The 27664-nt window shown below is 44.7% G+C and overlaps 1 protein-coding gene and 1 long non-coding RNA gene across 4 annotated transcripts in view; one reads left to right on the top strand and one right to left on the bottom strand.

The window, feature by feature from the left end:
• The window catches only part of LOC146658350 (uncharacterized), a 237701-nt gene that overhangs the window by 35045 nt on the left and 174992 nt on the right, over window positions 1-27664 (top strand). The gene's annotated exons all lie outside the window — the stretch shown is intronic.
• The window catches only part of cep162 (centrosomal protein 162), a 41966-nt gene that overhangs the window by 6310 nt on the left and 7992 nt on the right, over window positions 1-27664 (bottom strand). For 2 of the 3 annotated variants that reach the window (XM_085421960.1, XM_085421962.1), the window contains exons 6-20: window positions 26887-26966; window positions 26743-26813; window positions 26326-26356; window positions 17131-17337; window positions 16656-16737; window positions 14803-15052; window positions 14511-14727; window positions 14150-14298; window positions 11861-11995; window positions 11625-11756; window positions 9282-9394; window positions 8816-8915; window positions 8600-8726; window positions 6983-7146; window positions 42-143 (exon numbers count right to left, since the gene is read on the bottom strand). In XM_085421960.1, the coding sequence (XP_085278086.1) occupies window positions 42-143; window positions 6983-7146; window positions 8600-8726; window positions 8816-8915; window positions 9282-9394; window positions 11625-11756; window positions 11861-11995; window positions 14150-14298; window positions 14511-14727; window positions 14803-15052; window positions 16656-16737; window positions 17131-17337; window positions 26326-26356; window positions 26743-26813; window positions 26887-26966 (1960 nt within the window). The remainder of the gene's footprint in view (window positions 1-41; window positions 144-6982; window positions 7147-8599; window positions 8727-8815; window positions 8916-9281; window positions 9395-11624; window positions 11757-11860; window positions 11996-14149; window positions 14299-14510; window positions 14728-14802; window positions 15053-16655; window positions 16738-17130; window positions 17338-26325; window positions 26357-26742; window positions 26814-26886; window positions 26967-27664) is intronic. The other variant, XM_085421963.1, reaches the window with a different exon arrangement.

Here is a 27664-nt window from a genome sequence, read left to right as displayed (position 1 = left end):
GAAGGAGAAATGAATTGTTAGTGTATGCCCGTGTGCCAAACCTGTCGCTCCAAGTCCTTCATCCTCTTCGAGTCCACAAATTTGTCTCTCGCCTTTCTCTGCCAGCTGTTTCTTTTGCCCACTTCCTGTTTCAGTTTTTCTACCTGAAATGGAGACGGCCTGTTACTTCCCATCCTCATTCCTAAAGCTTTCACTGTTGTCACTGTAAAGCACCACAAAAGAACTCTCGCGGCCCGGTACCAAACGAGTCACGGACCGGTCCCCAACCCACGGACCCCGAGGCCCGGGGGTTGGGGACCGCTGCTCTAGAGCAATGTTTCCAGAGCCAGGAAAGATAGGCACGTTCCTCAAAATTAACACAATTTAAATCAATTTTAGTTTTAGTGGGGCGATCGTGGCTCAAGAGTTGGGAGTTCGCCTTGTAATCGGAAGGTTGCCGGTTCGAGCCCCGGCTCCGACAGTCTCGGTCGTTGTGTCCTTGGCCAAGACACTTCACCCGTTGCCTGCTGGTGGTGGTCAGAGGGCCCGGTGGCGCCAGTGTCCGGCAGCCTCGCCTCTGTCAGTGCGCCCCAGGGTGGCTGTGGCTACAATGTAGCTGCCATCACCAGTGTGTGAATGTGTGTGTGAATGGCTGGATGACTGGATATGTAAAGCGCTTTGGGGTCCTTAGGGACGAGAAAAGCGCTATACAAATACAGGCCATTTACCATTTTTTCAAATCAAAACAATAGTTTCCTTGAGGCACATTTTGCTGTAACATAAAGAACTGAATGTTAGACTGAAACCAACAATCACACAATCCCCTGTGGGAGGTGCTCTGTGACAGCAGGAAAAAAAAACGATGGTTTGTGGCAAAACCATCACAGCCTGGTCACATGGTCTGACTGGGAGAGTACAACCACCAGCCTGCCTTAAATGGGAATGATGAATTATTCAAGTTGTATATCTAAAAAAGGTACAACAACAACAAAGACAAATAAAGTTCTGATCAACAAAGGAAACCGTCTCTAAGACTAAACACTGACCTCATTAATTATAAATGGTGTGATTGAATGTTTTGTTTCTATTATAAGTCCTGTTTAAATTAGTTGTTTAGAGTATTTAATGAAAACTGTACCACACACATGCTAAAACAGACTCTTAGATGGCTCGACTACACCATCTATTTCAGGTACAAACACTGAGTCACATGTTAGAAGGTTATGTTACAGTCATTGAATTAGCCTGCTTTATGTCCTGGTGGGCGGGGCTATGACTCGCCACACCCACTATCAGATCGTTACATGGAGAACCCTTTTGAATAGAGATTGAAAATGTGATGTCATTTCCGTGGTAAAACTGCAAAGGATTCTGGGTAAGAGTGGCAAGCGGTACCAGTGTACGAAGCTGTTGTATTATTAACTGCAATAGCCGGTCGCATGACAGCCACGGGAAGCCGACGGGTAAAGAGATCGTTTTTATCGGATTACATCGTTGAAGAGAAATTGTTCGAGCCATGTTTCCGAAGTAACAAAGAGCCGACGGATGGCCTGGATTGCAGCCATTCAAAGACCAAATATAACGTCCCAGAACACTCACAGGTTAGTCTGCTCCAAGCATTTACACGAAGGTCAGTCTGCTGTTGTAATTGTTGATGTAGGTTACAAATAAGTCTTAATTTGAATTGAATTCGTTGCTATGCTGCTTTGTTCACTGTGGCTTTGCGGGCTAATGTTTGTGTTTTGTAGGAAAACCAGCCTACAAAATGCAGGAATGTGATCCAGACTGGGCCCCTCTATCAGCCTGGGTCAGACCGAGTTTAAAGCTGCTACCACAGCCCGATTTGATCGGTTAAGAGAGCGAGATCGAAACGTCCCGCATATATGTGCCCAAGTGTTGTATTGAAGCAATCAATTGATGAATAACTTTTCCAGTATGTTGTTTTGTAATGTTTTTTTTTTGTTGCATTGTTGATTAGTTTTTCACCGAAGCAGCTAATAAAGCACGATGGATTTTTTTTTTTACAATTTTGCCTCTTTCCTGTAAGATTCTATAATAGAGCGAAACAATAATGCCAGTTATAAATAAAAACAATAATTGAATGAATTACGAAACACTCATTTTATTTCTATTAGATCTGAAAATGTTGTGTAACACTACAACCTGAAACAACAAATAGATGCGTTGGCCTGTAACAGCAGCTGTGAGATGGAATAGTCCAAATCACCAAAGTAAACTGGAGCTGGGCTTGTTGCAGGATCTGAAGTTACTAAACATGTTGTGAGTGTGTGCACTCACACTTAGGACCATATAATAATAAATATGTGCGTGATGAAAGTTGTGCAGCATGCTAACGTCCTTACTCCACTCTGTATGCTCGTGTGGGTCTGACCCTTTCACTCCTTTGATTTTTTCCTCGTCCTTTTTTTGCCTCTTCGCCACGTCTGTCTTCGTACAGAGCTGCCGTGTTCACCGTCGTTTTGTACAGAACTGCAACTCGTAAACATAAAATGCAAATAGGGATTAAAACCGCAGAATTAATGATTGCCGGTGCTGGAAATGCTTGATGCGCTTGATGCAGTGTTTTGATGTTGTTGCCACTCGTACCCACAATGCAATGCACGAAAGTCACGTGGTCTGTCAATCTCTATCTCTGTCAATTTCTATACAAAGTGTTCACGGACACCTTGGCTGCTGCCTCTAAACATATTGAGCGTTGTCGGTCGTGCATGCTGCTCATTAACATTCAGTATTTGTTAGTTACTGTTACAGGTTGCTGCTGTGGTCTGCCTACTGTGTTGTTCTCTTTTGGTTTCTTGACTTTTCTTCCAGCAGGTGATCCAGCTGACTTTTGTGGTCTTTTCCTTCTGTCCCTCTGATTTTCTTGAACTTCCCTTGTCTACGCCTTTCCCGTTCCTATCCCCCGGTCATGTCTGTTCTCATTGTAATAACTTAAAAGTAAAAATAAAGATCAATCAAGTGGACCAGTATGACAAAGCCGTAATGATCCACGTTGCCTGTTGGGCCTCTTTCTTGGCCTTCAGACGATAACTCTGATGCTACAGTGCCGAACGGCACAGGAAGAATAACTGAATTAAACTAACAACAATGACTTGCATGAGGGAAGTTCACTGAAGTCAGAGTATCATTTAAATATGTCTGTGAAGGTTCTCAGTCATCTAGGTCATTTTGACTCAAAATTGAGTCAAAGGACTCAATTTTGCCATTTCTCCGCAACAGTTGCCCACAGTGGACCTCATCTCAGCCACAGAAACCGCCATACGGATTAATAAATTATCACAGACAGAAGCAGAGCAAATCAGGATGAAAGTCTCAGCCACCCTCTCCAGTGCCAAAGTCCCTCCATCCAACCTCACAATACAGGAAAAGAAGGCCGTCGCTTCCCTGAGCAAAGACCACAACATCACTGTTTTACCAGCTGATAAGGGAAGATGCACCGTGGTCCTAAACACTACAGATTACCATACAAAGATCACTACTCTCCTCAGTGACAACAATACCTACGAAGCCCTAAAGCGAGACCCCACAAGCAGCTACAAAAAGAAAGTTATAGCTTGCCTTCAAGACTTTGAAAAGGACAAAATTATTGACTGCCTTACATATCACTGCCTTTACCCAGGGGATGCCATACCCTGCATTTACGGACTTCCTAAGATCCACAAGGAAGCTGTCCCACTCAGACCCATAGTCAGTAGCATAAACTCAGCCACTTACAACATTGCTAAACACCTTGCTACCATCCTTGCTCCTCTCGTGGGGAACACCCCACACCACATCAAGAACTCCACCGACTTCACCGACAAGGTCCAGAAACTTACCCTGGATCCAGATGAAACCATGGTGTCCTTTGATGTAGTCTCTCTCTTCACCTGCATACCCACCACGGAGGCCGTGGAGACTGTCAGAAAATGACTACAAGAAGACAGCTCCTTGGAGGACAGGACCAACTTCACACCCGATCAGATCTGCACACTGTTAGACCTCTGCCTCACCACTACATATTTCAAGTACAACGAAGGCTTTTACAGACAAAAACATGGCTGTGCCATGGGCTCCCCCGTGTCACCTATTGTAGCAACCTTTACATGGAGGAAGTGGAAAGGAAGGCTCTTGGCTCTTTCAAAGGAAGAGTACCCAGCCACTGGTACAGATATGTGGACGACACCTGGGTCAAAATCAAGACACAAGAAGTGGAATCCTTCACTGCGCACATTAACGCTGTGGATAAAAACATCAAGTTCACCAGGGAAGACACAAAGGACGACTGTTTGCCTTTCCTGGACTGCGCTGTGCACATTGAAGAGAACGGCAACCTCAACATCGAAGTTTACCGGAAGCCCACACACACGGACCAGTACCTCCTCTTTGACTCCCATCACCCTTTGGAACACAAACTTGGAGTAATCAGGACCCTACACCACCGCGCAGAACATGTTCCCTCTAAGCATGAAGGGAAAAAGAAGGAACACACACATCAGAAAGGGTTTTATTGCCAAATGTTGAGCGGGTTTACAACATTAGGAAATTGCTGCGGTGCTTCAGTGCAAACATACTGTTATAAATTACGCTTAAATAGACATGAAAATAAAAATAAGAATAAGAGTTAAAAGTGCTAACTAGATAGATATATACATGATATATACATGAGTGCAGGTGGTGATCAGTGCCAAACATGGAATGATGCAGTGAACACAGCGTAGGGTCATGTGTTAGTGGCGGGAACAGTCGTACGTTTATTGTTCATGTGTCCAACAGCAGAGGGGAAGAAACTGTTCTTATGGCGAGAGGTTCTGGTGCGAATGGACCGGAGCCTCCTGCCTGAGGGGAGCAGGTCAAACAGACTGTGTCCAGGGTGAGAAGGGTCAGCTGAGATCCGAGCTGCACGCCGCAGTGTCCTGGAGGTGTACAGGTCCTGCAGAGATGGGAGTCTGCAGCCAATCACCTTCTCAGCAGAGCGCACAACACGCTGCAGTCTCTGTTTGTCCCTGATAGTGGCTCCAGCGTACCACACGGTGATGGAGGAGGTGAGGATGGACTCGATGATTGCAGTGTAGAATTGCATCATCGTCCGTGTTGGCAGGTTGAATTTCTTCAGCTGCCTCAGGAAGTACATCCTCTGCTGGGCTTTCTTAATGACGGAGGTGATGGTGGGCTCCCACTTCAGGTCCTGAGTGATGGTGGTACCCAGGAAGCGGAATGAGTCCACAGAGGTGATGGGGGTATCAGTCAGGATGATGGGGGGGAGTGGAGCTGTGTGCTTCCTGAAGTCCACAATAATCTCCACTGTCTTCTGGGCATTCAGCACCAGGTTGTTGTGGCTGCACCAGGACACCAGACGTTCAACCTCCCTCCTGTAGGCAGACTCGTCCCCGTCCGAGATGAGTCCGATAACGGTGGTGTCATCTGCAAACTTGATTAGCTTGACAGACTGGTGGGTGGAGGTGCAGCAGTTGGTGTACAGGGAGAAGAGCAGAGGAGAAAGAACACAGCCCTGAGGGGAGCCGGTGCTGATGGTCCGGGAGTCCGAGACATTCTTTCCCAGCCTCACATGCTGCTTCCTGTCCGTCAGGAAGTCAGTGATCCACCGGCAGATGGGATCAGGCACATTCATCTGGGAAAGCTTGTCTCGGAGATGGTCTGGAAGGATGGTGTTGAAGGCAGAGCTGAAGTCCACAAACAGGATCCTGGCGTAGGTTCCTGGGGAGTCCAGATGCTGCAGGATGAAGTGTAGGGCCATGTTGATGGCGTCGTCTACAGACCTGTTGGCTCTGTATGCAAACTGCAGGGGGTCCAGGAGGGGGACCGTGAGGGTCCTGAGATGGGAGAGAACTAGGCGCTCAAATGACTTCATGACCACAGATGTCAGAGCCACGGGTCTGTAGTCATTTAGTCCAGTGATCCTAGGTTTCTTGGGGACAGGGATTATGGTGGAGGACTTGAAGCAGGCAGGCACATGACATGCCTGCAGTGAGGAGTTGAAAATGCCAGAAAACACTGGGGCCAGCTCGTTTGCACAGTGTCTGAGGGCTTTTATAAAGTCAGCAAAGAGGCACAGAAAAGAAGACCAGACACCAGTGAGGGAGGATAAGAAGGACAGACGCAACAACATTGTCATCCCCTATGTAGCCGGTGTATCAGAGAAACTCAGGAGAGTTTTCTCCAAGCATGACATCCCAGTGTATTTCAGACCCAGCAACACGCTCAGACAAAAACTGGTTCACCCGAAAGACAAAACTCCAAAACACAGACTTAACAATGTGGTGTATGCTGTACAGTGCAGCGAGGAATGCTCAGACCTCTACATTGGAGAGACCAAACAGCCACTTCACAAGCGCATGGCACAACACAGAAGAGCCACCTCCACAGGACAAGACTCAGCAGTCCATCTGCATCTAAAGGTCAAAGGTCACTCTTTCGAGGATGCCAATGTTCACATTTTGGGCAGAGGACAGATGGTTTGAAAGAGGAGTGAAAGAAGCATCTATGTCCACTGTGAGCGACCATCTTTGAACAGAGGCGGGGCTTACGACACCAACTCTCTGCCATCTATAATCCAGTTCTGAGTTCCTCCCCAGACGCCTTAACGCCCACTCACATCCTGGGCCATCTGACCTCAGGAAATCACATGATAAGGTGGGGCCAGGTTTCACAATGAACTCACCCGAAACTCTGGCTGATTGGGACCCACACCCAGTTTCACACCTTGGATTAGGTAGATGATCATCAGGGGGTCCTTTTGTCCCTCTGTGGGGGGAAACTCCCACTAGGTTTAAATCTGGGACTCTCCACCATTTGACCTTAGAACTGAAGAAGCTTCTTGGATGAGAGGTGAAACGTCTTCAAGCAACTCAAAGAAGTCCAGACGCTTTTCTTTGCAAGTATCATTTAAAATAAAAAGTAGTTAGCACAGACAGAGGATTCATGCAGATTGAGGGTACAAAACAAATCAGTCTGTAACCATCGTGTGAGAGCGGAGCATCACCTGTTCTCTGAGCTGGTGTATCTCAGCTGTAGCAGCCTTCAGCCTGCCAGCATCTCTGTCCAGCATCTCCTGCTTCTCAGCAAACCACTGCAGTTTTTTCTTAAGGGCTGTCACTTCCTCCTGGTGCCTGTCCTCTAATACACGCATCTCAAAGGTCTGATTTCCTAACACGTTCAGGAGAAACGCACTCAGTTCTTACTCACATATACACAGCAGGTACAATAAGTATTGAACATGTCACCAGTTTCCTAAGTAAGTATATTTCTAAAGGTGCTACTGACATGAAAGCTTCACCAGCTTAATTCCCACATTACAAGAAATCAAACATAAATGTCCACAGATTAAGTTGTGTGTAAGAATGAGGAGTGACACAGACAAGTACTTAGAAAGCAATCCTGCCTTTTTATAGGCCAGATGGGACCATCAAGAAACATCTCATGATGGGTAAAAACAAATAATCTAGCTCAAGACCGTCACAGTCCTATTGTTGTAAAACATCCTGATTGGTTACAGAAGAATTTCTAAAATCCTGAAGGTTCCAGTGGCCAGCGCCCGGTCATGGCCGGTTCTCCCCACAGAGCAGTGAACAGAATTATCGCAGAGCCAGGGGCCACTTGTGGAGAGCTACAGAAAGACCAGGAATCCTGCAATTGTTTCAAACAACACAATGAAAACACGGCCTGTATGCACAATACTGTTCATTACTGAAGAAAAAGCAAAATGAAACATTTAAATTTTGCTGAAAAACAATCAAACAAGCCTTTGAAATACTGGGCGAACATAGTCTGGTCAGATGAGACCATAGTTCCACTCGTTGCATGCATAATAAACACCATGCCAACAGGTATGCACCACCAAGGCCTGGGTGTTTCAGCATGTGACACTGGCACACTTCAGGATGAAGGGAAAAATGTGCCGAGACATTCCTGATAGCGAAGAAATGACAGTAGATGTACAGAAAGGAAACTACTGACTGGCTTCAGAGAAAGAAAGAAAGTGTCTCGCCCAGCCAGTCACCTGACCTATATCCAGGTTAAAGTCAGTGGAAAGAACTAAAGGTCAGAGGTCATAGAAATACTTTCTCCACACAGGAGACGTCGTGAAGCCGTCGCCTCCAACAACGGCTTTTTGTGCGAACAGTTAAGTAAACATCAGTCAGCACGTTCAGTACTTTCATCTGTGTGTGGATTAGATGTTACCCACATCTGGTGACAACTTCACTTTGAATCATACATTTAATGACATATTTGTCAGTTTGATACTTTTTGGGGTTTTATAAACAAATCACCAGTAGCAGCTGGTTACACATCTTTTCAGTGTTGCAGTAATCCTGACAGCATTTGATGCTTTTCTTTGTCACACAACATTAAAGTGAGTCTCTTTGGTCAAACACAACATTTGAAGCTGCCACTTTGATTTATGGGTTTCTGCTAAGGTGGCACATTTTTTAAACTGGCAGAGTTTTGCATATTTCTACATGTTTTGAAGGCAAAACGAAGCTCCAAACTTGGGCTTGTCATTATCCTATTATAGCATTTTGGAATTGGGTTTGTATATGAAGTGAAAAGGGGATGAAAAATATGAATATTGTAGTTTCAGGACTGTTCTTTATCTTACCCGATGTGGAGGTGGCTCGGGCTTCAGCCAGGTCTCTCTCTTTCTTAATGAGCTGCAAGTCCACCTCCAGAGCCTGCTTTTCCTGCTTAAGCTTGTGGACGTCCTCAGACATCTTGGCCTCATTTCTCTGCACAAAGATTCACATCTGTGCTACATCAAAGAGGCTAACATAGCCCTTCAAGCCTTACAGTACAGGTGGATGAGAGCGGTACTAACCTGAAGTGAGTTTATTTGCGCTAACAAGTCTGCAGTGCGTGGAGTATGATCCGTTAAGCATATACTTCCCACTGGCCTCGAAGTTTTATGCAGCTGCTCCCTGGTGAGGTTAGAAAAGGTTTACCCTAACCACAGAACAACCACTCCACAGCTAGAGGACTTTATGATCTCTATTTGTTAACAACCTACTTCACAAACTTTGAATAAAGTTAGCGCTGCTGTCCCTGAACACGAGTGACTCTCCGGTTTGGCCTATGAGTTGAATACCTTCCATAGCCCAAACACGTGCTGTTAGCTTCACTGTTAGCTTCACTGTTAGGTGCTTAAATGCACAGAATGAAGCGATGCATGAACATGTGTATGACTCGCAGTGTTCCAAGTGGTCAGTCTTTCACAGTGCACATAAACACACATATATGGGTACAACAACATGTGTGTGGGACGTACAGGTCTGTCAGACGCTCACCTGGTGGCAGCCAGCTCATTCAGCAGCCGCTGGTTTTCTTTAAACATGGCCTCCTCATTAGCTTTACTCTTGGCCTGCTGAGCCTTCATCTGTAAATACAGCTTCTCATTCTCCTGGAGGAAGATTAATGTAAAAAAACAAACAAAAAAACAATGAAAAGAACAACAACTAGGTACAAATGGCTCTTGTTTTTTTAAACCGTTGCTCACACCTAATATGGGCTTTTCTATTTACTGCAGTTTGTATAAAACTGAAAATGATTAGAATTTCATAAACTGTGCCCACACGGCGTCTTAACATAGAGCTTCTGAGGCAAAGCACTGCTACGAGTGGAGAGGACTTCTAAAAAGTTGTTTTAAGCAGATGGCAGAAAGTTTAGTGCTTGGGGAAAATGAGTCCCTCTCATTAAAGACACACTCATCTCCCAAACCTATGCAAACTAAAGCAGGGGTCCCCAATCCCAGACCTCGAGGGCCGGTGTCCTGCAGGTTTTAGATCTCACCCTGGGTCAGCACACCTGAATCACATGATTAGTTCATTACCAGGCCTCTGGAGAACTACAGGACATGTTGGTCGTGTCCAAATTCATGGGCTGCATCCTCCTGAGGACCCGGCCTTCGCGGTCTATGTGGGCCGGGTCCTCAGAAGGTCGGGTAGGCCGGAAGTAAACGGCCGTGAAATTGGACGGTCTAGCCTTCTGATTAGCGTCGCCGCTGTCTCGGTGGAGTTTAATAAACTCGGCCGTCTGCTCCTTGCTATCTAAAATATAACAGGACACTGGCGTAAACTCTCGACCATCTCATACTTCTGTTTAATCAGTTTTCTGTTTGACGTTTAGTCAGCTGTGTGAAAACCAAGGGGGAACCCACCCGGGGGATTAATAACGTTTTATCTAATCTAATCTAATAACTTTAATCTCAGCCAAACCGATTTACTCACGAACAAACAAAACACTGAAAAAAGCCCAACAATAACATTTTTAGGTTGTCTAAGTGAATTATATATTACGTTTAACCCGAGCAGCGAAAGTCCGCGGTGATCTGAAAATGATGTGCCGGGAGTTGTGCCGTTCTCGGCCGCATCAGTAACCCTCGAGCTCCCGGCTAGCTGTCGAGCTGGTGGGTAGCAGACGTCTCCGAAAACGTCGAAGCACTTTTGCAAATATGCGATATCTTGATAAACTGAGCAGATATTTGATGTTTACACAACTACTTTCTCGCCTGAAAATATGTTAAAAGTTTATTTTGTGACCCAGAAAGATTAGTATGAGTAATTTTAAAACTTAGTAGCGGCCGCCATTGTTGGAAACTGGAGTTTGGCTGGGCCGCGCTATGAGTTCTGGGATATGGTAGGCCACGAAGGACACACCCGACCCATCCTTCAAATTCGGGGAAAAGGAGGACGCATTTGTCGGCTGCATTCGGAGGAGTCTACGAATTTGGACAGCCTTCGGCGCGTCGCTGTGACGTAATCGGTCTACAAATGCGGCCTCAGGAGGACGTAGCCCATGAATTTGGACACGACCGTTGAGGAGGTAACTTATCCATTTAAATCAGCTGTGATGGATCAAGGACACATCTAAAGTAGATGTAGAGTAGCGAAAGTCTGCAGTGATCTGAAAATGATGTGTCGGGACTTTGCCATTCTCGGCGGCTCTAGTGACCCTTGACCTCCCGGCTAGCTATCGAGCTAGTGGGTAACAGACGTCTCCGAAAACGTCGGAGCGCTTTTGAAAATATGCGGTGTCTTGATAAACTGAGCAGATATTTGAGGTTTACACAGCTACATTCTCCATGAAAATATGTTAAACGTTTATTTTGTGACCAGAAAGAATAATAAGAGTAATATTAAAACTAACTAGCTGCTGCCATTGTTGGAAACTGAGCTGGGCTGCGCTATGAATTCTGGGACACAGCTTCTTCTTCGGGGTTTAACGGCAGCTGGCATCCTTGTACATGCAGTGCTGCCATCTTCTGTTTCAGTGCGTTATTACACTCTTAAATCCTGCTACTTATTCCTGCGTCTTTTGGGATCTTACAAAGCTTCAAACGACGCGTCGACTATTAAATCAGTCGTCGAAGATTTTGATAGTCGACTAATCGTGGCAGCCCTAGTATGTAGTGTCATAAATTTGCATCCATTCAGTTGATGATGTAGCAAATGTATAAAATTACTTACACTGCTGGGATTACAGCTGACAGAACACAAATTAGAAAACAGTCTATTTGTTTTAGAAACAAGTCCTAATAAAAGTCCTTAAAAAGTCGAAATAACACTGAAATCATTGAGAGAAAAACGTTGTGACAAAAGTCACAATAAGATGTAGAGTTCAGGGTCACTAACCTGTTGGTAACCTTTTATGAGTGCCTCCTGCTCTTTTATTTCTTTATCAATCTGCTGGAACTTCTCATCTGCAGCAACATCTGCAGCCTCCACCCACCTCTTCTTCTGACTGGCTTCTTCTGCACTTCTCAGCTGTTGAGAGAAAAAAGTCTTACCCTGGCAGTACCCAAATAAGAATGGGCCATCCTACAGATTTCCCATATATATGAAATGAAAGTAGTGATGTGTTTGTGCACCTTGCTTTGCAGTAGGTAATTCTGCTGTCTGAGTGAGCTGAGCTCCTCTGCTCCTGCCTTCATCATCTGCAGCTCCCTCTCCTTCTGTGCCAGCTGCGTCCTCAGCTCCTCCAGCATGGAGCTGTCGTGGCCAGTCTGAAAGGCAACAAACCAAAGTCACGTCTCTCTTTCAGCAAGAATCAGTGTGCACAGGAGCTGCAGCATGTTTTTGCTTTTCTCCTATTGAACACACATTTTGGCAGTATGTTTGTGTTGTGACACTCTAAATGTAGTGTTAGGTAAAACAACACTGTCCTTGTAAAAGGTGAAAAACACTATGGATGAACGTGTGAAATCCTTTAAGCAGAGGCTGTGGCACTTTAGCTCTGCAGCTCAGTCACTCCCTGGATGGCTCTCAGTTTGCTAAAGTGATGTGCAAACAACAAAGGCTCTAACTTTACTCACATCTTTCCATTTTAAATATTTTATGTTTTAGCACCCAGAGCTGTACCAATGACCAGCTACTACGCATACTCAGGTTTTATCTAGGAGCTGTAAGCTTTAGGCTCTGCTTTGGTAACCAGCAGCAGATTTTAGGCACACAGACTTCATCCCACAAAGAGCTGGGCCTAACACTGTAAAACATGGCAAAAGGAGACCTCTGGAAGTTCAGCTCAATCTCAATGCCAGACACCAACACAGACATCGAACAGGCTGGAGAGAGGACACATCCCTTCCATCTCCAATACCCTAAATGTCAAAGGAGCTTGCAAAGAAAAGCGTCTTTAAGTTGCTTGAAGACGTTTCACCTCTCATCCAAGAAGCTTCTTCAGTTCTAAGGTCAAATGGTGGAGAGTCCCAGATATAAACCTAGTGGGAGTTTCCCCCCACAGAGGGACAAAAGGACCCCTGATGATCCTCTAATCGCCTGAGCCAAGGTGTGAAACTGGGCGTGGGTCCCAATCAGCCAGAGTTTCGGGTGTGTTCATTGTGAAACCTGGCCCCACCTTATCATGCGAATTCCTGAGGTCAGATGGCCCAGGATGTGAGTGGGCGTTAAGGCAGGGAAGGGAACTCAAAACTGGATTATAGATGGCAGAGAGTTGGTGTCGTAAACCCCGCCTCTGTTCAAAGATGGTCGCTCACAGTGGACATAGATGCTTCTTTCACTCCTCTTTCAAACCATCTGTCCTCTCTGTCCAAAGTGTGAACATTGGCATCCTCGAAAGAGTGTCCTTTACTACTGTAACTTGGCTTCAGATAAGTAATAGAAAATAAATGGATTCATGTTCGCTGTATGATGTTGTTCAAGAAAAGCAGAGGTCATGGTTACTGCTGACACGCTTAGTATTAGAAGTTGAGATGGAAGTAAGCATGAGGGTGTTTGGTAATCCAATGCCACGTTCTAGATGCAGCCGGAAATTTAAATTTCCAAGTTCCAGTCAGAATATCATCTGGAATGTTCCCTCAAATCAATTAACTAATATCCCAGAAATGAAAACTGCACTGACACTGTTGTGTATTCAAGACTCACTAAATAAGCAGTGCGCAGCACACAGACCAGGCTCTATCCATCAATGTGCTGCAGGAGTGTTTCTCAGCACAAAACAACAAAAGTGTTACGGCAGAGGTTCCCAAAGTGGGGGACGCAGAGCCATTGCAAGGGGAGTATGAATGAAAAACGTGTGGACCCTGCTGGCATAACGGACAGGTTTTTGACGGGGCTCCCACACAAATGCAAAGCAGAGGATGAAGCATCTCCAAATATGTTTCCAAACCAACTTCCTTCCAAGTCAAAGAACAGATGATCATATCTTGCCTTTGGCTTCACCTGCACAAGTGCAAAGGTAGGTCTCCCTGCAGGATTAGTTTCCCCTGCGTCAGGAGCAGCGCTGGGCTGTTTAAATCACGGACACGGACGAATGTATTGACAGCAATGCTGAATATTATTACACAGGAAAAAACAACTACACAAAATAGACCATGACACCTTTCTAAATGGAGGGACAGTAACTGTGTGTAAGTGTGAACACAGGAACCACTGTGTTATGGTGTAATGTTAATGATGCATTAATGAATCTACTTTGCTAAGATACAAAACAAGCCCTGTTTTCCTCTTTTCCAGCTTCATCACTGGAATGTGAGTGATGAAGTCACTGCAGAGTTCAAACAAGATTAACCAAACGCAGCACAACAGCTGTCGTAATCTTCCTGAAGTTATACAGGTTATTACCAACCACACAGAGTAAAAAGAACAATGTGAAAAGATGCTGGTGGTCAGGAAAACCTGCATACACAGTATTTCCTTACACGGATCTGTGGAAGATGTTGCTCCAGCCTGGTTTCTCTGACTTCCTGTGCAGAATCCTGGTGTTTGGTAGCATCTATTTGCTGCTGGAGGACAGCCACTAAGGACTGAACAGATGCCACTAGTTCATTCCTCACTGTTACTCCTGGTTCTACCAGTGAAAACACACAGAAAGGGATTCAAAGAAGTGCTAACAAGTCAAGACATTACAAGGTAAACTGACAGAATTGATGCTGGTTGATAAGAAATGAAGTTAAGCAGTTATCCAATGATCGATCAATGAGTTTCTAACAGTGTGGAAAGCACACGATTCTTTCCTACATTATTTAAGCCTCTGATGACTTGATGTGTGCAGTTAATAACCTGTGCAGTCCCAGCAGTCTTCATGGTTCGCTCTGTGTGGACACTGTGAGGAAACAGCAGACCGGGTTTTGGCTGGTGTAGCAGAACCTCTACTTATCCCCGATGACCTTGAAGTCACCGCCGTTCTCCCATCCAGGCGCTTGCCTCTTACAGGAGCTGGAGTGGCTTGTCTCATTGAAGAGGTACAGGAAGGAGAAGTAAGGGAGCCACGGGAGGCCTGAGAAAAACGTATAATGCAAAGTGTGAATGTAATCTCTTTTCTACAGTAGTGCCTTTTATATAGTTTGCTCACCGGGTGTTTCTTAGTTTTGCCAGTGTGAGATGATGTGAGAGAAGAGCTTTTGGTATGATCCTGCATCAGCTTGTCTACTTCTGCTCTGATGCTGCAAATCAGATCCTTGTTGGGGGGGTGAGCAGCACTGATTGGGTGGCTTGTCGACTCCTCGGCCCCATTTATTGCTGCAGCTGCAGGGTGCTGTGCCTCATCCGGGAATGCCCTTTCCAGTCCCCTGGAAGTCTTTTCTTGGTTGGGCTCCACAACACTGCAAAGTGACAACCACAGTAAAAAAGAAACAAAATATTTTGTGTATTGTAACTTTACAGTTACTACTGTAACTATTTTTTCAGAAGAGTGGCAGTGATGTCACGATGGTGAGTTCTTCTAAATACAGACAGACGGTGGATAATACATTTTTTCTCTCATATTCATCTACATAAATGAGTACACATTAGTGCCGAGCAGAAGACTGTGGACGGACGGACGGGTGGACAGGCTTCAGCATGAGTCGTCACATCTGCCCGAGTTTCATTGATAGGTAACACATTTAGCTCACCTGTCACATTTGCCTTTGCTGTGTAAACTACATACTTTTATTTTCTTGGAGGGTGCAGATGGTTTCCTAATTATTACAATCCATTTCATAATCATTGACACTCTGAGTCCAGACCTTTTACCAACTGAAAACATTTGATTCATCATGAAAAATAAAGAAGAGTCAGGAATGATGAGCAGCTGGACAAGAATGGGACAACAATGCTCTCCAACATGTCCAGCAGCTGGTTTCCTACTTCCAGATGTTTCAGGACTGTTGTAAGAAGAGGGGCTGGTACACATGGCCCAGTGTTTTTGAGATGTGCTGCTATCATTAAATACAACAGATTTTTTTTTTTTATTGTACATTTTATAAATATCGGATATATTTTCTTTGTTTTGCTGGGAACAAATAGGGGCTTCAACATATTTGCAAATCAATGCAAAGCGCTTTAATTAACATTCTGCACAGCCTCCCTGAATTTTAGAACTGATGATCACAGAAGTGATCCCTGTGTGTTGGCCCTGCGACAGACTGGCGACCTGTCCAGGGTGGACCCCGCCTCTCGCCCTATGACAGCTGGGATAGGCTCCAGCGCCCCCCGCGACCCTGAAAAGGAGAAGCGGAAGCGAATGGATGGATGGATGGATGATCACAGAAGTTGTCATGCTCTCCATAACGATCGATGCTTTCAATACTGTTTGTTTCACTGTTTTTGTTTGCGAGTTTATTCTTTGCTTCACTTCTTGTTTTATTGCTAGCAGAGTTCCTCCAGTTGATCATCCCAACCCACGGATGAACTGCTGTCCACGGCATACCAAGAACTCTTGTTTATAATAATAATAATAATAATGGATTACATTTATATAGCACTTTTCGAGACCCTCAAAGCACTTTACAATGCCACTATTCATTCACTCTCACATTCACACACTGGTGGAGGCAGCTACATTTGTAGCCACAGCTGCCCTATGGCAGACTGACAGAGGCGAGGCTGCCAGATCGCGCTACCAACACCAGTAGGCGGTAGGCTAAAGTGTCTTGCCCAAGGACACAACGACCGAGACTGTCCGAGCCGGGGCTCGAACCAGCAACCCTCCGATTACAAGACAAAATGCCAACTCTTGAGCCACAATCGCTCCTTAACATAGTTAAGACAGATTGTGACGTCAGATTTAAGCTTGTCTGTTGGCTGACGTTTGAATATTTACAGTGAGTCCCTTCAAATGTTACTTGAACACTGTATTTGTGCCACAAACACTGAGATACTGATGAACTGGGAGGAAAACAAGCTGGCTGCTTGCTGAGAATCCATCGACTGCGTAGTCCTGACCTGACAGGCTGGAGGGTGAAGCCTCTAATTTGAGCTGCCTCTGGTCGGAGGAGCCTCATCAGCTCTTCTGCAGTGGGCAGCTCTAAATACACACAAAGACAAAAGAATTTCTTAGCATACTTTTATCATTAACGATCCTGCCCATCACAAATACTTTTGCACAAGTAGGATGCATCTTATTTATAGGGCTAACACACATGAAGTGACATGATGTGACACAGAAGTGGAGCCCAGGTGTGACAAATGTGAAATGAAGACCTTTCTCTCAAGTCTTTGAAATCTGTGGACAAAGAAAATAATCAAAAAATTTTGATGCTTTTTCCAAAACTGTCAAATGACATTGAGGGTTCATCCCTGATCTCATTTGTAGTGTCAGAAAGAGCCGTTAGGGTACGCTCACTGAGCAACCACAGACCTGGGGTTTATACACTGTATACTCAGACCGACAAAGACTTAAAGTAGAATCATTTCTGACCTGACTCACTGGTAGAAACAGGCTGCAGAGACTGTTGGGCACGTTGAGGAGGAGAGGAAGGAGACAGAGGTCTGTTGATGCTCCATCTCACTTCCAAAGATGAGGTATGATGACCATGATCATCTGAATCCTCCACAGCATGGACCTGCCTGTAGGCCTCCTGAAGAGCCTCCAACTCTGAGGCCCCACTTTGCACGTAAGACTGACCTGTAGAGGAAATGAATGAAGTTTATCCAGAAAGCAAAGTTAAAACTTGAATGATGTTTTAGGGAAGCTTCAGTCACGTTTAAAGACCTTCCTGAAAAAGCTCGTTTCACGTGTTTACATGCTTGTTTACATCCTGACCACATATGTATTGTTTACAATTTTGTCTTATAATCTGGTTTTCATTATGCATATTTACATATTATTTTACCTAATGAGGCTAAAGTTATTAAAATGTTTTCTGTAAAAGTCAATATATAATTCATTCATTGCATAGACTGAAAATGTCACATGTGAATCACAGTGTGTGAGATGTGGATTAGACACTTTATAACCTCAAATTGGGATTAAAGTAATCTCTGTCAAAGATCAGGGACTGTGGCTGATCTCCTTAGAAGTAGTAAAATCACACAGACACTAAAGAGAAAACTGCATCAGGAAAGAGAAGCCCAGAGAAAGGGCCACATCTTAAAGGAATACCAGAGCTGAAGACCATCTATCATCCTGACACTATATTTCTGATCATGGTGGAACTCACAGTACACTGGGAGGAGCGGATTGAGGAGGCCAATGAAAGGAAAGTACCAGGAACTAGTGCAGGAGTGCAGGGGAAGGGGCTGGAAGACTTTCTATGAGCCCATAGAAGTGGGATGTAGGGGCTTTGCAGGACGATCTCTCTGCAAAGTCCTAGGCCGGCTGGGCGTGGCTGGGGCAGCCAAGAAGAGGGCCGTCCAGGCTGTGAGCGAAGCAGCAGAGAAAGCCACAAGGTGGCTGTGGATTAAGAGGGCTGATCCGTGGGTAGCTACTGGTACGCAAGTCAGGGCCTGATCACCCCCGGCTGGGTCGCCTGGGTGAGGGTGTGTGATGTTGTGAGACCCGAAACACCTGATGACCCCAGGATACATCACTGAAGATGCGTACCAGTGCATCCAGGAGATGTGTCTTGTATAAGAAAATAATTTATAGAGTGAGGAGGAACTGGAGCGAAAAAAGAAGCAGCAGCACTCCTGACACAATTTGTATGTTGTATGGTCGTTACCCTTCAAGCTCAGTTTGTCAGCCACGGAACTGGGAGCGTGATGGTCCTACAAGCACTACCACTCACACTGTTTAGGGGTCCATGCCCCGAGTGCCCCAAACACCTCGTGAACCACTATTGGCTTCACCCTCCACACAAGCTCCTCTCACAGCCCTTGGGTTGTGTCGAGCTTTTTGTGTTACGTCCTCCTGATGTTGCTTCTACCTGGTATAACATTTATCACTATGGCCGTCTTCTTCTTCTACGCCTGGTCATCACCAGTCTGTGAGAGCGTTCAACCATAGAACTGGGACTGAACTGCACTTGTGGTGTGGTAGACCCCAGCCTCTATCGAGCTTGTGCCTTTGGTGCCATTGGTAGGATTTTTCAATATCAGGTATTTCTATCTGCTGGTGGTGCATGTTGTGCAGAGGTTTGTCTTTCCATGATGTTTCCGTTCTCTGTGTTTCTGTTGCCTCAACAGAACCATGTACTCACTAGGCACACTATCAGCTGTGGCCATGTTCCTGGTGTACTCATGGATCTTAGCCGTTTCATTCTGAATAGTGGTTCTGACTTTCACTGGTTCTTAGCCTCCTTCCTTTCGCTATGTATCGTCTCAGGGTGCTGGACTTGGGCTGAAAGCCTCCATGCACAGAACATGGCCCCCTGCTAAGTCCAGTATCTAATTTAAAATCCTTCTCATCACATAAAACATCTTACGTACAGTATTTCCCCACAGAACAGTGTAATTTAAGTTCTACGCCTCCCAGAAACTACACAGAAAGGCATAAAGTCAAACATGACTTTCAAAAACACCAGCTGACCTTTGAAAGGCCCTGTAGGGGGAAAACTATTTTCCCCACGAAAAGCGACACCACTTCCGGTTTCCCCAGGTAATGGCGGACTTGAAAGTTCGCACTGACAATTTGATGATGTTAATTGCAACGTAGGAAGTGCTATGAACAGCTGATCAAGGTGTGTTTCTGGATTATGTTACTGTTGTTGCGAGCACGTTTTACTTGATTTTTGCAAAGGAAACCCTGACCTGGGACAAGTTGAATGCATGCTGTGTAAGTACAACTCCTGTGGTTTCATACGCAAAAAAATGATTGCACTAGCTTATTTGTGTCATTGCGGGGCAAGCCGTGTGTAAATTATTAAAGGACCCTTTATGCAGGCAGCTCAGATGCAAGTGAGTTTATTCATCAAATGTTGATACAAACAGAGATGGCGAGGGTGAGCATGAAACTAAGAAAAAACCTAAACTGGAAAAACTAACAAAAACAAACCAGAAACAGAGATGCAGGGAGACACGGAGAGACAACCTGAGACGACGGAGGGAGAGACGCAGACCAGAAAACACCAAATAACGCAGACAAACCAGCAACGCACACGAGAAAACACAGGGTTTAAATACACACAGGGCAATCAGGGAATGGGAAACAGGAGGGAGACACGGCTGGGAGTGATTGGACATAACGAGACAAGGGGAAGCGAAACTAGAAACACTAACGAGAGACGCAGACCTGCAAAATAAAACAGGAACTCACACATGGAAAGACACAGACTAAGGAACACGGACTTTACACAGAGGAAACACCGACAGAAATGACTAAACATTAAACTGAGGAAGAACAGAACCAAAATATATCACAACAATAGAAAACACAAAACGCTGGGTCAAAGACCCAGGATCATGACAATTCTACCAGGATTTTAAAATAGTTACACAAATGGGAGCGTGTACGCTCCCATGGGCTTAAAGGGTTAAAGTACTTGCTCATACGGGGTCATCTGATTGGTGGAATTTTCTCTGGATCATTGTAGTCTTTACCTTACAATATAAAGCACCTTGAGCCAATTGTTGTTGTGATTTGGCGCTGTATAAATGAAACTGAATTAGCCAGCTGGTTGCAGTGATGGTCACAGTAGGGATTGTGCATAATGCTGCACTCTTATCCTCTAGCAGACTTTCACAGGGTACGTGACACGGGTCTTGGTAAATAGCCATGTAGAGTCTAAATTTTCTTTGCCATGATCTTCTCTTTCAGGTCAGCTGCTCTGGCATTCAATGTCAGTAGTCTCTATCGTCTCCTGTGGCCAGCGTATTATTCTAGTGGGGGATCTGATAATTGGTGCATGCATTGATGGCTGTGATCTTATTCCTACCGTTCAAATGGCTTCTCAGCAGCTGTCTCGCCTTCTGGAAATATCTGGCTGTGGCTACCCTTTCTACATCTTCATCATGGTTCCTGTTGGCCTGTGGGTAACCCAAGTACTTGTAGCTGTCCTGTGCATCTCCTATTCTGCCTTTTTACAGCTCAACCCATTCAGCCTGGACCATCTTCACTTTCTTTGCAACCATTCAGCCACCCTTATCCAGTCACAAGAACGTCCAGATATCCTTGCGGCAGATCCTGGTGAGATGGATCAGTAAAGTAATGTCTCACTAACTCTTGGGATATAGCTCGATGTCATCCATGTACAGCAAAAGGCCGATGGTATTTGCTCTTAATGACGAGCTGACTTAGGCGAGTGAAGCCTATGCAGAACAGCAGTGGGGACAGTGCATTACTGTGTGATTGCCTTGTAGATGGTGTCCAGTGTCATTTTCCACAGTCCCACTGAATTTCTGATGAATATAATTAGGGCACTATTAGAGCACCTTGTACAGTGCCAAGCACTCCAATATACTCAATCCAGCTTCATCTGTTGGCCTGAGCTACAGCCACCCACATGATCTCACCTTCAGCTCTAGGTGTGTCTGGCTTGTGCTATTGTTCCCTTGTAGCTGAGATTCCCCCATAGATGAATCTTTGGAGAAACAGGCTATTTATTCTTTTTGCCTCTCTTCATCCTAGTGGCCAACGTTGTGACCCTTATTCTGGATCCGGTCTTTTATCAGTTCCCAGAGTCAGAACCAGACACGGAGAAGCTGCATTCAGCTTTTATGCTCCTTATATCTGAAACAAACTCCCAGAAAGCCTCAGATCAGCTGAAACACTCAGTTTATTTAAATCCAGGTTGAAGACTCACCTGTTCTCAGCTGCATTTGAATAAAACACCAAATCCATTATCTACTGTTTTTTTTTAAATCAATTTTAAATCATGCTTTTTATTTGTTTTTGTTTTTTAATGTCTCTGTAAAGCACTTTGAAGCACCTTGTTGTTGAATTGTGCTATATAAATAAACTTGCCTTAGTTTGACAGTTTCTAGAACTCAGTTATTGAGATCTTGTCCCTCTTTTTCATCCAGCAGCTGTCTCTCAGAGTCCTTCTGTACCTCTGTTAACTAACATGTTTCTAGGCTTCTCTGATTTACACTGAATTACACCACACGGTTCTACCATAGTTGGCTCTTTACATCCACACAGCTTACTACTGTTCCCATTGTAGCCTCTTGATTTCCAGCTAACAGGGGCTCCTTGATCAGTGTGTCTTATTTGCATTGTACTCATTCATAGAGCCCACATACACTGCATATAAATGCTCTCATTGTGCGTGTCTAAGATATTAGGTTTCAAATAAAACCACTTTAAAATACACATATCGATATTCTTCTCTGGAGTTGGTGTTGCCTCTGTTCAGAGACTCCACTGTGTTGTTCTTTCTCTCCTCTTCGCCTGCCTCATCCAGAGAATCATGAAAAGACACTGAAACAAACATTAAGTTGGAGTGACATATATTCTTCAATAACTAAATCCAAAACAAACAAAAGAAGAGGAAGCCTTTAAGGTTTGATGAAGACCTCAATCATATGTTTTGGAGAAAGTGTTGTTGTGTTTCAGACAGAGCTGAGAAGTAACAAAGTACTTGTACTTTGTTACTCTACAAACTTTATTCATTCTTCTTGCCTCCTCCACTTCCGTACCATTGATTCATTAATGTTGAATTATCTGGCAGCTGCTCTATTCTGGACCTGAAAACAGGGTTTGATCTTTGGTTTCACTCTGTAATACTAGGCTTATTTTTCTCTGAACGTTTGAACTTTGAGAGTTTAAACAGGAGAGAAAAGTGTGAAAATGTTCGTGCCTGTCTGAGAAAAGTGTAGAAAGTGTGTAGTGAGGGGTTTTACAGCCTTAAAACATCTATAATAACTGTAAAAAATAAAGCTGGCTACTTTGTGGATTTCACCTTTCACGGGTCATTTTTACAACGTAACTCCCGCGATAAACGAAGGACCGCTGTACTCTGAGAAATGGAAGTTAGCAAAGATGGCTCATGAAACATCTGCTGACATCTGTTAAAGTCAGCTGTGTGAATCCACAAAGATCAGCAGCTCTGCTGATCACAGCCTGTCCACAAAGAAAATCTCCTCAAGCTCACATTAGACCACAACTTAGACCACAAAAGTTTAGGGTTCTCCCACATGTTGAATCTAACTGTGGCGGGGGCGTGGTTTGCTGGCCTGTTGCAGAGGAGGGGTGACACAGTGAGCTCTCCGGGCGGCACGGAGGCGGGGAGGGAAAAGGTGTACGGGACTGTTAATGAGGGAGATGTGTCTTAAAAAAAAAAAAAAGGTAAATGGCCTGCATTTGTATAGCGCTTTAATTAGTCGCTAAGGACCCCAAAGCGCTTCACACTACATTCAGTCATTCACCCATTCACACACTGGTGATGGCAGCTACATTGTAGCCACAGCTGCCCTGGGGCGCACTGACAGAGGTGAGGCTGCCAGACACAGGCGCCACCGGGCCCTCTGACCACCACCAGTAGGCAAACATGGGGTTAGTATCTTGCCCAAGGATATTTGGCATGCAGCCTGGAGGCAGTCTGGGATCGAACCACCGACCTTCTGGTTAGTGGCTGACCTGCTCTGCCACCTGAGCTACAGCCACCCTTATGCGTCTTATGTGTGTCTGCAGTGAGAAGGAGCAGAAGATGCTGGGAGAGAGTCGGAGTGGCTGCGTCCGAGGCGGGTGCCAAAAACCGCAGATTATTTCTCAATAAACGACAGTCTAAGCCAGGGGTCGGCAACCCTGGGCACGCGTGCCACTGTTGGCACGACCATAGCTGGACTGGCCATCGGGCATACCGGGCATTTGCTCAGTGGCCGGCCCGATGATTTTTTTTTTTTTTTTGTAATGGTATAAACAATGAAAGGTGGTGGACTGGCCAGATGCTGGCAGATGTGTAAAAATAACTCAGTTGTTTGGTGGTGGCTATGGCGGGGCTTCCACAGATTCAGTGACATTAGCAAGTGGTGGAGGCCAGCAGGTGGAGGAGGGAGATCGGAGGCAGGAGGAGCAGAGACCCGAGGCGGCCGCCGGTCCGAGTGTGAACTGAACTTCAGGTAAGAAGTTATGAGCTGCAGTCTCTCTGGTCAGATATGAACCAAGTTTAGGTGGAGTTTATTTTCGTTATGCTGACTTTTTACAGTCAGTTACAATAACTCGTACTGGGTACTAGCTAGCATGACGCAGTTTCTATACAGCTGGGTGGGTGCTATGATGTTACTGATAGTGAACTTTATTTAATTCATAAGGTTAGTTAGTAGCTGCCAACCGTCCCTTGAAAATATGGAATCGTCCCGCATTCAGAGAAAATATTACGCGTTTCATGTTGAGCTGAAAAGGAGCAGTTTGTCCCGGACTTCAGCTGAAAAAGACACAAAGCTGGAGTTATTCTGTCGTAACGCTGCACAGCTGCCTCTTCTCCTCTCATTCTCTCACCCTGCCTCTCCTGTTGCTACTTCAATCATGAAACTGATCAATGATCAGCTGATCGTCTCTCGTTTGTTTATCATCCACTTTGTGCCAGAAAGAGGAAACCAGCAGATGTCGCGCTAAACAACAGCAGCACGTTTAAGCTTGATCAGCTGTTGTTAGAATTTATTTAATATTAATTTCTAGTATCAGCTGATGTTTGCTGGAGCCACAGCTGTAAAGCTGCTGGTCATGATGTCGGTTTGGATATGTGGTGAGAGGGAAACATGAAGATGAAACCAGGAGATGTCCTTACTGAATCATCAGAGCTGTGATGGAGAAACAGGTTTACCTTTTAGGTGACATGGATGAGTTGAAGTTATGAACTGTTTCTGAGAGACAAATAACACCAGGATCCTTTTCTAAGTAGCTGGGTCTAGCAAAGTGTTGCCAGGGGGGCAGGTAGGGCATTAACAGGGAGAGGAGGGCACAAAGAAATACTTTTATTTCTTATTCTCATTTTAAAAGTCTCACTTTTATTAAATAATTATCTGAATCTTACAACCAAAGTCTTTATCTGATGTAAAATGTATAGAAATCACACATATACCAACAAGACTGTGCATCACTGTCACAACAGCGTTTGTTTTCATTCAAAGGCTTTATGGCTTTAATACCTGGGGGGCCGGTCTCTAGTCAAAATGTCCAGGCTGATGTTTTGTCCCAGTCCAGCCCTGGGCACGACACGCAGTGAGTTAATCTGAGAGGTGCATTAAAAAATAAATGGCTGGGCCAGCGGTGCACATCGCAAATTAGCTCGCATAGACACATTAGTTGTGCTGCTTCTTAATGACGGTATCTTAGCTAACAACCCAACTACCAGATTCAACTTGTAATTGGCTAAAAATAAGTTAGCCTACCGGTGAGAGGGACATTGTTAGCTTTCCACATTCCGACACTTCAACAGCTTCAGCAGCTGTCCGCTCAGCATCAGCACCACGGAAATACACAGATACATCCGTAGACTCGAGACACAACGTGTTTTTGGGACTTTCAGGTGTTTGGACCAATGTTTTATTTTCTGAACAAACCAGAAATCTTTAATGAGCAGCTGGATTTGTCTCGCATTAACTGGCTGAGTTAATGCCAGTTAATGCAACATCGAAGCAGCTGGAATCCACAGCTGTGCGTGTTCATGGAGCTGCATGTTCACCTGCTGGACGTCACTACCTGACAGGTTTAACTGTCTTCAGAACATTGCAGAGGCCTTATTGACAGTAGCTTGCCATCACCAGTGTGTGAATGTGTGGATGACTGAATGTAGTGTAAAGCGCTTTGGGGCCCTTAGGGACTGAGTAAAGCGCTATACAAATGCAGGCCATTTACCATATTTGGCTCTACATGTCTGCGTGAGCAGGTTTTCTCACACATGAGTCCTCAGGTAGCCTCTGAATGCTGGACACTGGGAGACCTGTGTCTCTGAGTGGGAGACCAGAGATCACAGTAACATGTGTGTCTCTGTATTAACAAACATGCCATATTGGCCCAGTTTATTTTTCTTATCATTGTTGTGAGGAGACCATAAATAGCATTTGTATTTTCTGTTGTACAGTTCATTTGCTGTTATGGATTAAAAGTGTTTTGTTTCTAAATAGCTGATAACTATTCGCTGACAGCTGCCAACATCTGTGAACAAATATAATCCTATAACGTTGTTCTATATAGTGAGTAACTGTTCATATAGAGCGTTATTACATTTATTGCTAATGCAGTCATACGGCACACTGACCTCTGAGGAAATGTTAGATGCACTCATCATCAGAAAGGTGTGTGTGGGTCCTGTGTTACACGAACTTTAAGCCCCGACTGCACTCGTTTTTCTATTTAGGTCTACCTGCACTGTAGTTCTCTAATTCTCTGCACGTGTCCTACATAACAGAGTCAAGCTGAGTACATTCATTACAACTAGAATTTAGATTCAAATAACATTTGTATTCTCATGTACTTTATTTTATTATCATATTAATAGAGCACAAGAGTCAGTTACTTTGTACTGTCTTACTCTGAGTACATTTCAGAGCCTGTAGTTTTTTACTTTACTTGAGTAAAGAAGTTGATTCAGTACATCAGGCTTTACTGGAGTATTTTTTAAACTATCTGTACTTCAGATTGAATCATTATGACGAGACTTGGAAGAAGAAGAAGAACCATTTAGACTTCACAGGCTTAATGGGAACTAAAGGTCATCGCTTTAGGAACACTGCCGGTGACGACAGTAACACATCTCAGTGTGCTGGCCTCAGCACAATGTCATCTGTGTCTTACCTCTGGCAAGAACTGAAGCCGTCGTTGACGTCTGAAAAAGGACAAGAGTGTGACAGTGCCACAGTCACATGATATCCGTTCATTTGGAACAGTAAGTGATATATTACTAACATGAATTATACACCGCTGTTATTATATCCACTGGTTATCCTGAGGTCGCTGTTAAACAATCATACGGTTTCCCCCTGGACAAACGTCCAGTTGAACTCAGATCCAGTTTGTTTAGCTAATTTTTTCTTTTTACAGCATTTTTAACTTTGCAGATACATCAACAAAGTGTGTTCAGCGACACTGATTTACAGTGTTATACTGTATATACTATTGAACTGTATTCTGTGTGCTTTTCATTGGAAAATGAACTTTCTGATGAAGTTTCTAATATTTTTGACTTTAACGGGTACAGATTTGAGCACAAACCTCCTCCAGTGGAACCTTCACGTCCTCGTCATCTTCAAAATCCTCGCTGTAGTGTGGGGAGCCTGTGAAGGCTGAGAGAGGACAGACATGATTAAGACAAAGACAGAGACACAGCAGAGTTGGCCTAGATTTCATTATTCTTACCTGGACTGATCGTCCCTCTGGCCTTGCTGTGATCATCACCGCCCCCTCGCTCCACTGGTTCTTCTGCTTCTTCTACATTCCTGCAGGGAGGACATCCTTCTTATTACATTGAAATTACAACACTGAGCTCCACAGCAGCAGCTGTTGTAGAGACGCTGAAAGCACAGCTGTGCTTTACTACTGTCCAAAATTAACTCATGTGTCTTACTCAGAAGCCTCATTTAGGGGCCTTGGGGGTGGGCACGCTACATGGCGTCCAGAGGACGATGTGTGTATTCAAGCTCACCTCCGTTTGTGTCCACTAATAGATCGTTACACGGAGAAACCCTTTGAATATAAGCATGCTCACGCACACAGGTGTGCACGGACACCTTTGCTGCTGCCTTTAAACATATTGATCGCTGTCAGTCCTGCGTGCTGCTCATTAAGTTTCAGTATTTATTATTTCCTGTTACTGACACTTATCCAGGCTGCTGCTGTGGTCTGCTACTGTGTTGTTCTCTTTTTACTTGTTTCTTCTTTTCTTCCAGCAGGTGATCCAGCTGATGTTTACTGTCTTTCCCTTTCCTATCCCCTGGTCATGTATGTTCCCATTGTAATAACTTAAAAGTTAAAAAAATAAAATAAAGATCAATCAAGTGGACCAGTATGGCAAAGCCGTAATGATCCACTCGGAAAAATAAACCCGTCGGGCATCTTTCTGGACCTTAGGCTGCTGCTGAACGGGGCAGGAGGGAAAAAAGCCTAATTTAACTGAAATGACCACAGAGGGGAGAAA

Source organism: Rhamphochromis longiceps, linkage group LG11 (genome assembly GCF_057381845.1).
Source record: "Rhamphochromis longiceps isolate RC_006_pf linkage group LG11, R_longiceps_female_GT1.1, whole genome shotgun sequence".
NCBI lineage: Eukaryota > Metazoa > Chordata > Actinopteri > Cichliformes > Cichlidae > Rhamphochromis > Rhamphochromis longiceps.
The sequence above is the reverse complement of the archived record's forward strand: the minus strand, read 5'-3'. Positions and strand labels throughout refer to the sequence as shown.